Genomic DNA, 13,856 nt, shown 5'->3' on the forward strand with positions numbered 1-13,856 from the left:
ACTGGCATCTGGGTATATAAGCCATGCAGGACAAAAGTCACACTCGTAATCACCCGACTATTGGCCACTATGAAAAGGGCATGAGATAAAATAGTCAGTCTACCACGACCGTTTAATCCAAAATATAATGTATTACTTTAGTGAAACTTTGCCCATTACTATAAACACTAGATTTGCTGATAACAAATGAAACAGAAGACTAGAGCAATATGAGCAAACTGACGTAGAACACAATCACATTAGAATTATATAATTAATCACAAGATGTCACTGCACACAGTCACTGTAGGTGTGGTACCCATCAGAAGCCAGGCTATAAGCTCTGCCTGATAGCATGCAAGCTATAAGTCAGGGAGACGGTACAGTTTTTGCCAAACTGGCATCAAAACTTTGTTATAGGAAAGAACACAGAACTAAAAATGGCTACAGCTTATTGTACAGTGACCATATGTAATACAGTAGTGCATAAGACTACCTTTTTGGAGATGAATTGGCTTCTCCATGACCAGGGTCATTAGCTGGTTCATGAGATGCTTCATAATGTTTAAAAAGTTCTTCAGCTGTTCCGTGTGATTTCATACACAGTGGACAAATGAAGCCCTAGGAGAGAAAAATATATCTTAATGAAAACCTCTAATTAGTTGTGCATAAACAAAAATAAAAACAAATTAAGCTTAAGGAAAGAAGGCAGAATAAATAATCACCACCACCTTTTAAAAGAAGACATAGGGGGATACGAAAAGACAGAGGGGGAGATGTATTAAGCCTTAGAGAGATATATAAAGTAGAGAAGTTGCCCAAATGAACCAATCAGCTTCTGCCGTTTTATAGAGTGTGCTACATAAATGATTTTCTCTCTAGTCAAGGCTTGATACATCCTGCCCGGAATCTTTAAAAAAAAAAAAAAAAAACTTATGCCCAAAAACCCTCACGCCTTTTATTTCTGAATGAGTGATCCATTCTTACAGTTTGTAGGTTGTATGTCTGCAATCATGCTGCAAATTAGAGCAACGCAAAATCTATTATGCTACACATAATGGTCATTAAAAATAATGGCAATAAGAAAACAATACTTTTTTTAATTTAAGTAAACTACAAGTCACACAGATTTGCTTTTCCACAACATATACAACATGAATATGTTCATAAGTTGCTCAAGAAATTCATCAGTAAATATTCAACGAAGGCATATGGGCATATTAGTCATTGGGGACCCAAAAAGTAATATTCATTATTGCCGTACAACGAGGCTTTTAGGATTATTATTTCTGAGCTAGTTATCACTGTACTCACGCTGGGACATCTCCAACGATAGGCAGATGTAGGGCAAATGCAATACACTGTACAGCCGCTACAGACCACATCAGCAATAGTTTAAGTTGATGGGTTCTATTGCAGATGGGCACAAGAGAACCTAAAAGGGAGAGGATGGAACTGAATGGATCCCTCTTCGCACCCAAATAATTCTTTCCATCTGAATATGGCATTAGTTATCAAACTTCAAGTTTTCAGTTCGATAAATTGGACAATTGCAACGTTCCTATACATTTAATGAGGACAGCAATATGCTACGCTTCGTCTAGAACGCAGGAGATGTATGCATAAGCATATGCTATACAAGATAATAAAGAAAAATAATACAGAAACTGCTGTTTCTACATGAATGAAGGGCCTATAAGGATGATAAATACTTAAATAGGCCCCTAAGTGATATAAACATTAATTAAAAATTGTATTTAAGCAATATAAATAAATGACAGTAAAAGATTTCAATAGTATCATTTTTAGATAGTAATTAGATAAACTTTCTATAAATAAGTAGGCTAAAACTAAACAAGTGGTTGTGACTTGTGATTAGTTGAATATAATTGCAGGTCATCATTTGAGCAGCTACACATAACACTATCATGCAGGAACAATCAGAGCCTGCTGTGCCAGTGTCTAAATGTTCCTGTCTGCTAGTGGTAGTCAGTGGTTATAGGCTTTCTGGTAAAAGGTAGGTTGTGTGAACTTATGGTCATATGCTAGAATGTAAAATATACTGCATGGATTATTTAGCTTTGATCAATAACTATGCTGATAAAATGTAAATTCAAACTTATTATTATGGTTCATATTCTCATCCACATGTTTTTATTTGACAGCCAATATATCACTTGTCATCAAGATTCCCATTATTTCGGGATGAAGTCCTCGACCTTATAAACAACATCATCTTTAAAAAGTTCAGGTTTCTTTTAGGCCATCACCACTGGAGGCTGTTGTTTTTAAATATATAAATATATGTCCCCACATTGTTCACTTAAATATAATTTCGACTTAATAATCTAGTACGGATCATACCTTATTTTTGGGAAGTGTTTTGTTATGTGATGGTTTATTCACCACTTGCACTCTGCATGAGAGCATTTCATTATTGTACATCTCAGTATTACAGTACATATTTTCTTTTTTATGGTCTACATATTCACGTCCTCAATATCATCAGTTAAAATCAAGGACATTTATTTTAGAATACGGTCTTAGTTGTTGTGATTTCTATATAATTAATAATGTTATCCACACTGTAGGCACTCATTTCTTCACTACAATTTTTGAATATGAATCACTTTGGAAGAACTCAGCAGCCATCTCATATTTGGAAGGAAAGTGTTTATGACTGTGTACACACTTAAAGCTCTATCTGGCCAATCTGTCTGGTGGGAAGCAAAATCTGGTAATGTATGGGGGAAAACAACAAGAGAAATTTGCTCCCAAACACTGGAAAATGGACCAGATTGTCCTTCCCACCAGACAGATAGATAGATATCTATCTATCTATCGAGGTGTGTATGCAGCCTAAGATTTTTGTCTATACACACTACATACATACATACATACACTCGAGTATAAGCCGAGTTTTTCAGCACATTTTTTGTGCTGAAAAGCACCCCCTCAGCTTATACTAGAGTGATGCCCGCATGGTACGCAGCTGAGTAGCGCACCATGCGGGCCGCGGTGCAGACAGTCTCTGTGACACAGCTGCACCGCGTATGTAGCGCTGACCGGACGGAGTTCGGTTAGCACTACACACTGCGAAACACACAGCCGCCGGAGCCGGCAGCTGTGTGTTTGTTGTAATCAGCAACCGATGAGAGTCTGTCAGACTCCCATCAGCTGCTGCTGCTCCCACTGCCAGGAGCCATCTTCCGGCTCCCGCAGTGGGTAATGGGAGAGACGTCGTCATGACAGTCTCTCCCATAATGCAAAGCGGCCGGAGGAGCTGATAGCAGCGGCAGGACCAGGAGCGTGGTTTCAGGTAAGTAGTTTTTTTTTTTTTATTAGGACTACTGGGGGGCACTACCAGGGGGGATTACTTCTGGGGGCACTACCAGGGGGGGGGGGGGGATCACTTCTGGGGGCACTACCAGGGGGGGGATTACTACTGGGGGCGCTACCAGCTGCTGCATTTCCCACCCTAGGCTTATACTCGAGTCAATAGGTTTTCCCAGTTTTTGGGGGTAAAATTAGGTACTTCGGCTTATATTCGGGTCGACTTATACTCGAGTATACACACACACACACACACACAACCGTTCAAAAGTTTGGTGTTTAACATGAAAACTGACTTATTTATCAAATGAGTTGCAAAATGAATAGAACATATAGTCAAGACATTGGCAAGGTTAGAAATAATGATTTTTATTTGAAATAATTTTGTCCTTCAAACTTTGCTTTCGTCAAAGAATGCTCCTTTTCCAGCAATTACAGCATTGCAGACCTTTGGCATTCTAGCTGTTAATCTGTTGAAGTAATCTGAAGAAATTTAACCCCACGCTACCTGAAGCACCTCCCACAAGTTGGATTGTCTTGATGGGCACTTCTTGCGTACCATACGGTCAAGCTGCTCCCACAACAGCTCAATGGGGTTGAGATCTGGTGACTGCGCTGGCCATTCCATTACAGACAGAATACCCGCTGCCTGCAATCTTCCCAAAATAGTTCTTGCTTAATTTGGAGGTGTGCTTTGGGTCATTGTCCTGTTGGAGGAGGAAATTGGCTCCGATCAAGTTCTGTCCACAGGATAAGGCATGGCGTTGCAAAATGGAGTGATAGCCATCCTTATTCAAAATCCCTTTTACCTTGTACAAATCTCCCACTTTACCAGCACCAAAGCAGCCCCAGACCATCACATTACCTCCACCATGCTTGAAAGATGGCATCAGGCACTCTTCCAGCATCTTTTCACTTGTTCTGAGTCTCACAAATGTTCTTATGTGTGATCCAAACTTCGATTCGTCTTTCCATAACACTTTTTTCCAATCTTCCTCTGCCCAATGTCTGTGTTCTTTTGCCCATATTAATCTTTTACTTTTATTGGACAGTCTCAGAATGGCTTTTTCTTTGCCAATCTGCCTAGAAGTCCAGCATCCCGGAGTCACCTCTTCACTATAGACGTTGACACTGGCGTTTTGCGGGTACCATTTAATGAAGCTGCCAGCTGAAGACTTATGAGGCATCTATTTCTCAAACTAGAGACTTTAATGTACTTGTCTTCTTGCACAGTTGTGCACCGGGGCCTCCCACTTCTCTTTCTACTCTGGTTAGAGCCCGTTTGTGCGGTTCTCTGAAGGGAGTAGTATACACCATTGTAGGAAATGTTCAGTTTCTTGGCAATTTCTCGCATGGAATAGTGTTCATTTCTAAGAACAAGAATAGACTGTCGAGTTTCACATGAAAGTTCTCTTTATCTGGTCATTTGGTGCGTATAATCGAAACCACAAATGTGATGCTCCAGATACTCAACTAGCTCAAAGGAAGGCCAATTTTATAGCTTCGCTAAGGAGCAAACCCATTTTCAGCTGTGCTAACATAATCGCACAAGGGTTTTCTAATCATCCATTAGTCTTCTAACGCGTTTAGCAAACACAATGTACCATCAGAACACTGGAGGGATGGTTGCTGGAAATGGGCACCTATACACCTTTGTAGATATTCCTTTAAAAACTAGACGTTTGCAGCTAGTATAGTCATTTACCACATTAACAATGTATAGAGTATATTTCTGATTAATTTAATGTTATCTTCATTGAGAAAAAAAAAAGTTTTCTTTCAAAATAAGGAAATTTCTAAGTGACCCCAAACTTTTAAACGGTAGAAAATAAAAATAAAAAATAAATAAATAAAATATATATATATAATTTATATATATATATATATATTATATATATATATATTCTATGTACCATGCATGTTTATTTTGTCAATTTCTCCTTTCTATCCCGTTCCCTCCACTCCCCACATCCCTCAATATAATAAATGTGAATCCCCAACAAACTGTTAACAATAGTTGCTTGGTGTGGTTTACTTTTAAAGTATTATGGAAAGGTCTATTCTGCTTCTCCTCAAAATCAAGATTTATTATGCATATCTCAGACTTATTTTTAATCTACAATATCTATTGTTTTATGTGGTAAAATAAAGAGAATACAAAAAATTTGGTAGCAATTCTTGTAGCAGCAAAAACTCACTATTACCACTTTCAGACAGAAAATGGCAAAATACCCATATTTTTCCCGACATTTGCGTACTGGGTTGTTTTGCCATTCTCTGTCTGTACCCTCCTTCAGACAGAAGAGCAAATTACCAGGTCAAAAATTTCAACCCGGCAATTTGCTGATTTACACGGGTATTTTTTCTGTCTGAAAGGGTCAACCAGGGACTAAATTCCTGTGTCTCTGACCCTGGTAAATTCCTGGGTCGAAGTCCCGGGAATTTAGACCCGGGATGACCCTTTAAGACAGAAAAAGGTCCAGTGTAAATCACCAAAATTACCGGGCTGAAATGTTTAACCTGGTAATTTGGATGTCTGAAAGGGGTATTAGTAACTAAATCAAGCATCATCAGAACAACAGACACCACACTGTGCTGTCATACAGAGTGGCCTACCCCAGTGGTTACCAAACTCGGTCTTCAAGGAACCCCAAGGGCTATTTCACACGTTTATCGTTGTTTAACTTCAGTGGAAGTTACAAATACATTAGGGCTTCCACACTGCACGAACACAGCACGGACATAGCACGGTCGCCGTGTAGCAGCCGTGATAACCTCTGAATAGTACGGCTGCTGTCCAGGGTTTCAGTTTTAAAAGATTGAAAAGAGATTCATATGCACGGCAATAACGTTACACACGGCACAAAACCGTTGTGTGTGAAAGGGACTGATCCACAGGAAAAAAAAAAAACCTGACTGTTTTACTGTCCGGAAAAAAAGGTTGTGTGTGAAAAGAGCCTAACAGTCCAGGTTTTAAGAATAACCATGATTGAGCACTAATGGGTATAGACCGGAACCACCCATCTGCTGGTTGGAAATGCCAATCGGCGGCCATCGATGATGCCAATATGTCGCAGAATCTGTGAAATTCTTCATGTTAAAAATCCCTGATTTGCCGATCCCGATCATATTTTGCAAATCATGGAAATCCAACATGTTGGATTTTACTGATGTCCCGATCTCAGCGTCAGGGGATCGGGGATTTGCCCCAATACATTGCAAATGTATGGGGGCCTTAAATCAAACCGATTAAGCCACCTGTGCTCGAGCTTGGATATCCTTAAAATCTTGGCTGTGATGGTGCCTTTAGGTCAGTTTTGGAACAAATGATTGATGTCGGAAACGACCAGCGGGAGAGCGCATCAATGGTAGTTTCCGACATTATACTGCCCGATTTATGCACAATTAATGATCGATTACGATGTCGGAATCTTTCAATCGCTCTGTTTAATCGGCAAGTGGATACGCGGCTTTACTCTTTCTAGCACTTTATTTTATGGTCATCTTGAGGCAATGTAATATATTACAGCCCCATGTAATGGATACAACTGAGGACAACTGATAAGGCCAGCATTCTACTCTCAGAAAGCATGACTGAATATCAAAGTAGATGCATTTAATTGGCCGTGAAAGTCAATTATTTACAGAATGTATGCATGTAAAACACATTATTGCTATGATACTGCTTAGAATCTTGGAAACCAAACTGGTGTTTATGCCTAAAACCAGCTTAGTAATATTCCAGGGATCAGTGCCAGAGGACAAATGAAAGGATTTATACATAGAAAAAATATAAGCTCCTACAGAGAACAAAATTAAATTGTGACCTATGTATGAGGTAATCTAAAACAAACAAAGAAAAAAAGGTTATCCATGTAAAAATTACTACAAGCGCTATTTTTTTCATAAAAAATGTTGAATACATAAAAAAACTTCATTCTACCACGAATAAATAGAATATGGTTGTATGTGCATAACCAAACATGGAATAATAATGTTCATTATTTGTAGTAGGCCACTAACACAGAATGTAGGGAAAACATCGATGAGACTCAAAGAACACTAAATCAAAAACTGAAATTGAGATATGAACCATGAAAGAAAAAAATCTTGTTACAGTAAATGTCATCCTAACAAGCCGCTCTGCTCCCGCTGCACACACTAATTTCCTCCTACATAAAATATATATATCTCAACACAACAGTCAAGGTTCTGCACTCTCCTCCCTTCCAACCGAACTGCTGGGGTGCACCTTATAGACTGATATGCAAAATACATACGTGCAAGGTGAATCACATGGATGTGATTACAAGGGCACTCACAAGACTTGGCAATAAATACACTTCAGTTTTATTTCCAAATAAAAATTGGTCACAGCTCAATATCTGGTCACCGCTCAGAATCGATCGACGTTTAGGTCTCATCACAGTCCTTTTTAAAGACATGCAATCCATATGGAATGATAAATTCAGCTTATATGAAGTCATACAGTACTGTGCAAAAAGTTTTAGGCAGGTGTGGAAAAAAATGCTGCAAAATAAGAATGCTTTCTAATAATAATAAAAAAAAAAAAAAAAGTGTTAATAGTTTAATTTTATCAATTAACAAAATGCAAAGTGAATGAACAGAAGAGAAATCTAAATCAAATAAATATTTGGTGTGACCACCCTTTGCCTTCAAATCAGCATCAATTCTTTTAGGTACACTTGCACAGTTTTTGAAGGAACTCGGCAGGGAGGTTGTTCCAAACATCTTGGAGAACGAACCACAGATCTTCTGTGGATGTAGGCTTGCTCAAATCCTTCTGTCTCTTCAGGTAATCTCAGACAGACTCGATAATGTTGAGATAAGGGCCCTGTGGGGGCCATATTATCACTTCTAGGACTTCTTGTTCTTCTGTACGCTGAAGATAGTTCTTAATGATATTATCTGTATGTTTGGGTTCGTTGTCTTGCTGCAGAATAAATTTGGAGCCAATCAGGCGCCTCCCTGATGGTATTGCATGATGGATAAAGAACCTGCCTGTATCTCTCAGCATTGAGGACACCATGAATACTGACCAAATCCCCAACTCCATTTGCTGAAATCCAGCCCCAAACTTGCAAGGAACCTTCACCATGCTTCACTGTTGTCTGCAGACACTCATTATTGTACCGCTCTCCAGCCCTTCGGTGAACAAACTGCCTTCTGTTACAGCCAAGTATTTAAAATTTTAACTCATCAATCCAGAGCACCTGCTGACATTTTTCTGCACCACAATTCCTATGTTTTCAAGCATAGTCGAGTCACTTGGCCATGTTTCCAAGTCGAAGGTATGACTTTTTGGCCGCAATTCTTTCATGAAGACCACTTCTGGACAGACTTCTCCGAACAGTAAATGGGTGTATCTGGGTCCTACTGGTTTCTGCCAGTTCTGAGCTGATGCTTGACGTCTTCCGATTTTGAAGGAAAGTAAGCAACGATGTGTCTTTCATCTGATGCACTAAGTTTTCTTGGCCGACCACTGCGTCTACAGTCCCCAACATGGACTGTTTCTTTGTGCTGCTTCAAAAGAGCTTGAACAGCACATGTTGAAACCCCAGTCTGCTTTGAAATCTTTGCCTGGGAAAGACCTTGCTCTCATCCACAGGCATTACTTGTTCCCATGCACGGTTACAGGACTTTTCTTTGGGCTGCACCCACTCTGTGGAATGCCCTTCCACGCACAATAAGACTTTCCACTAGTCTCCAAACATTCCCTGAAAACTTACCTCTTCAGACAAGCTTATCAGATGCCAGAACCGCTCACATAACCTTCATAGAGAAGTTTGGAACACTGCGCTCAGGTGGGATGGGGAAAGGGGAGGGGTGTTGGAGCGGATTAAGTGCAGCTATCTGTAGAGGTGTCCGGCCTCTTAAGGAACTTGTATGAGCATGTATAGACAGCGCTACATGGGGGGTGGGGATGGAGAGGGGTGGTGGTATGAAATGTTTGTAGTGATCTGGTGTCAGCTTGTGGACAGTATGTTTATAGCGCAGATCAAATGAAAAAACCACTAAAACATATGCAGGGAGCAATGGTGTTTATTTAAATACAGGTTTATATAAAAGGCACAAATTGCTTTCTGTGTCTATTTATCCCCCCTGTGACCTCTTAATTGTATGATGTGTTAGTGCTTTCACTTAGATTATTGATGTTCCACGTGTGTGAGTGGTATCTTTTGCTTGGGGTTCTTTTCGTACCTTTAAGGAATTAACTGAAGTCAATAGATCCCACTTAGACTTAGGACACTTACCAGTAAGTGTTGTGATTCCTGTAGGTTATGCAACACCACTGTTGAGAAACCTACAGGAATCACAACACTTACCGGTAAGTGTCCTAAGTCTAAGCGGGAAGCCACCACTAGCACAGGATCTGTATCGGACTGACTCTCCTCAAAGCCTGAATAGGCGATCTATGTACTATTACTTCAGTTAATTCCTTAAGGGAACGAACAGAACCACATGATGATCATTACCACCTGTTTGGTATGATTGGTTAATCATACACCTGACTATAATCCTACAAAATCCTATACTTTGTGCAAGTGTACCTAGAAGAATTTATGCTGTTTTGAAGGCAAAAGGTGGTCACACCAAATATTGATTTGATTTAGAGGTCTCTTCTGTTCATTCACTTTGCATTTTGTTAATTGATAAAAATAAACTAATAACAACACTTCTATTTTTGAAAGCTTACTTACTTTGCAGCATTTTTTCACACCCGCCTAAAACTTTTGCACAGTACTGTAGGTCACAATACATCAGGGCAGCAATTCTGATCATTTGCTGCCCTGATGTATTGGGACCTAAGTCACAATACAACTAAATTTTATATATCACCAAAATTTGGGGCAGCACAGGTGCACCCTCTCATTCCTAAGACAACCACCCCACCAGTTTTACTACACAGGCCCTCCATCAGACCTAACCAGGGCCCTGCTTATCCAGAAAGCCTTTCAGTCCTTGCTGCAAGTGGGGGTAATCGTTCCAGTTCCGCTATCGCAGGAAGGGAAAGTTTATTATTTTACCCAGTTTCTGGTGCAGAAACCAAATGGGTCTTATTGGCCTATCCTCAACCTCAAATCCCTGAACAAATTCATCAGGGTGCCCAGATTTTGGATGGAAAGCTCTATTGTACTAGCTATGGAGCCAGGGGACTTTATGGTATCCCTGGATATTCAGGACGCTTACCTACATGTTCCTATAACACCCTCTCATTAGCGATATCTCCGGTTTGCTGTACTACAGCAACATTTCCAATTTCAGGTTCTGCCCATTGTACAGCTCCACGGGTTTTTGCCAAAATTATGGCGGTCATGGCAGCCCACCTGCGCTGGCATGGAGTCAGGCTGCTACAATATCTGGACGACCTTTTGCGCTTGGCACGCTCCCCAGAGGTTCTTCAATGCCATCTTCAGATAACCATTGCCTTCCTATAGAGACATGGCTGGTTAATCAACTACAAAAAGTCCTCCCTGAACCATTCACAAAGGATAGTCCATCTGGGGGCTCTTTTGTATTCTCAAGCTTAGAGCATCTTCCGGACAATGGACAAGATCTCCACACTTAAACAACCAGTGCGCAGATTACTCTGCAGTCGCTGAGTCTCACTTAACTCAGTAATGTAGATTCTGGGATCCATGGTATCCACCTTAGACATGGTAGACTACGCTCAGTTCCATTCCAGGCCTCTGTAACACCTAATCCTCTCCAACCTAACAAGGGTCGCCCCTTTTGGAACCCGGATTGGGTACTCCTTACAATGGAAGCAAGCCTCTGGGGCTGGGGCGCAGTGACCAGTCAACACTCCTTCAAGGCCGTTGGACATCAGTCGAGTCAACCCTGTCAATCAATGTATTGGAACTCCGAGCCAACTACAGAGCCCTCACTCTGGCTCGGGACATTCTTCGGCGCAAGCCTGTACAAGGGCAGTCAGACAACGCCACAGCAGTGGCCTACATCAATCACCAAGGAAGCACTCGAAGTCTGTCAGCAATGGCAGAAGTGTCACGCATTCTTGCACGGGCTGAAGGTCACCTCCCGACTATCTCCGCGGTGTTCATTCTGGGAGTTCTCAATTGGGAAGCAGACTTCCTCAGCCGTCACGACGTGCATGCCGGGGAATGGTCTCTACACCCAGAGGTCTTTCAACTCCTAGTGGACAAGTGGGGCCTGCCAGAGGTGGACCTCATGGTCTCCCAACACAATCGAAAGCTGCCAGTGTACGGGTCCAGAAAAAGGGACGCCGAAGCAGCCTTTGTAGATGCCTTGTCGGTGAAGTGGACCTTCCATCTGGCGTACCTATTCCCTCCAATCTCCCTTCTTCCTCGAGTCCTTTGGAAGTTCAAGCAAGACTGAGGCACTGTCCTGTTGGTGGTTCCGGCTTGGCCCAGATGACATTGGTATGCTGATCTTCACAGCCTCTCCATAGATGCACCTCTCCTACTTCCTCAACATCTGGACCTGTTGTCTCAAGGTCCATGTCTACATCCAGACCTGGCCCATCTATTTTTTGATGGTGTGGCTCCTAAGGTCCAAGGGATTTATTAGCTCGGTGGTCCAGACTATGTTCAGAGTGCGTAACCCGACCTCTGCCCGGATCTATCAGAGTGTGGCACACATACTTCCAGTGGTGTGCTACCAGAAGTTTTGACCCTCAAGTTTTTAGGGTCTCTAGAGTTCTGGCCTTCCTTTAAGCAGGATTGGACCTTGGACTCTGCCTGGCCTCGCTGAAAGTGCATATCTCTGCTCTGTCCATCTGGTTCCAGCGCATAATTGCTCCAATGCCAGATGTTCACACCTTCCTTCAAGGTGTCCTCCGTATTCAACCTCCCTTCATCCCACGGCACTACCGGAGGGACATGTCCGTGGTTCTCCAGACCCTTCAGGGCCCTCCGTTTGAAGCCCTGGAATCTGTGGAACTCGAGTTGCTCACAGCGAAGACTCTCTTTCTTCTGGCTCTTGCGTCTGCCCGTAGAGTGTCAGATTTAGGGGTGCTTTCCTGTCGCTCCCCATTTCTGATCTTTCATCAGGACAGGGCTGTTCTTCAAACTCGTCCTGATTTCCTCCCCAAAGTTGTTTCTCATTTCCATATTAATGAGGAAAACGTAGTCCCGGCCTCCCAATCACCAGACCTCTCGGCAGGTGAGGCTTCCTTTGATGTGGCCCATGCTCTCAGGATCTATGTGGACTATACAAGTTCTCTTCGGAAAACAGATTCCCTATTTGTCCTCTATGGATTCCACAAGAAGGGATGGCCAGCTAACAGACAGACTCTGGCCAGATGACTTTGCATGACTATCTCACAGGCTTACACACAGACGGGCCTTACTATGTCGGCTACCGTCTATGCTCATTCCACTAGCTCTGTGGAACCCTCGTGGGCAGCTCGCCGTGGCGCCTCAGCTGAACAGCTTTGTAAGGCGGCCACGTGGTCTTCTGTCCACACCTTTCTTAGGTTCTATGCCTTTGATACATTTGCCTCTCAAGATGCTTCATTTGGACGCCGGATTCTCCTCTCAGCTCAGGAGTGTCCCCACCCTTGAATAACTGCTTTGGGACATCCCCAAGGTCTCCCTGTGGAGCCCTATGGACCCTGAAGAAGAAAGTGAGAGATATGATAAAAAACTTATCTTTGTATACTCTTTCTTCGAAGTCCATAGAGTCCACAGGGCACCTGCCCTGACGCACCTAGCTTATATGGGCTATGGGTCTGATTCAGAGACGCTCGCTCACGCTGTGCGTTCGCAGGCGGCCCGATGTTCTGCGTATACGCATGCTTCGTTCTGCGCGTGCGCGAACTACACACTGCGTTTGCAACCCTCTCGCTCGCCCAGCAAAGGCAGCCCAGGGTAATGAGTGACAGGAAAGGCCGTTTGTGGATGGTAACAGGGGCAGGACATTAATAACGGGGGGTTGGAGATGTGAACGCAGGCGTGCCTGGGTGTTTCAACGTCGTTTTAGAGGCGTGCATAATTAACAGGCAGCGTCATAGTATTACGCCCTTTTTTACACTGATTTCCTCGCAATGCTTGCGGTAGGGTAAAGCTACCTCAAGCACTGCGTTCGCATTCGATGGTGCTCGATGTACCAATGTTTTAATACACTTCCTGGAGATGACGTGTTGCTGGTGGGCGGCTCTGCCTGTGCGATTGGGCGTACGCATACACAAAGTGGGCGCTCGCTTAGACATGTGGGCGTGCTTATGCCTTGGCGAGCGATCACTTCCCGTGGCGTTACTTTGAAAAATTTGCATACGCATCTAGCGAGGGTACGCAGATAGCGAACGGGTCTGAATCAGGTCCTATGTTTCCTGGTCACCAGTTTAAAGTCTCCTTGTATGCGAGAGTGTGATTCTTGTGTGTACCAGTTTTCCTTCTCTCCTTTCCTCCTCCTGCCTTGGGCTTGTTAATGAACTGATGTGCCTCAGGCACAGGGACGGAGTATAGGGGGGGGGGGGGAGGACCGTTGCAACCTGGCAGTTAAAAGCTTAATTGTTTGGTGTTCGGTCCTTATCCACCACC

The 13,856-nt window shown here is 42.6% G+C and overlaps 1 protein-coding gene across 2 annotated transcripts in view; it reads right to left on the reverse strand.

Annotated features, from left to right (window-relative positions):
• Positions 1-13,856, reverse strand: part of EEA1 (early endosome antigen 1) — a 179,039-nt gene that overhangs the window by 125,930 nt on the left and 39,253 nt on the right. For both annotated transcript variants that reach the window (XM_088454453.1, XM_088454458.1), the window contains exon 3: positions 476-600. In XM_088454453.1, the coding sequence (XP_088310579.1) occupies positions 476-600 (125 nt within the window). The remainder of the gene's footprint in view (positions 1-475; positions 601-13,856) is intronic.

Source organism: Taudactylus pleione, unplaced genomic scaffold (genome assembly GCF_031769625.1).
Source record: "Taudactylus pleione unplaced genomic scaffold, aTauple2 ptg000040l, whole genome shotgun sequence".
NCBI classification, from domain to species: domain Eukaryota; kingdom Metazoa; phylum Chordata; class Amphibia; order Anura; family Myobatrachidae; genus Taudactylus; species Taudactylus pleione.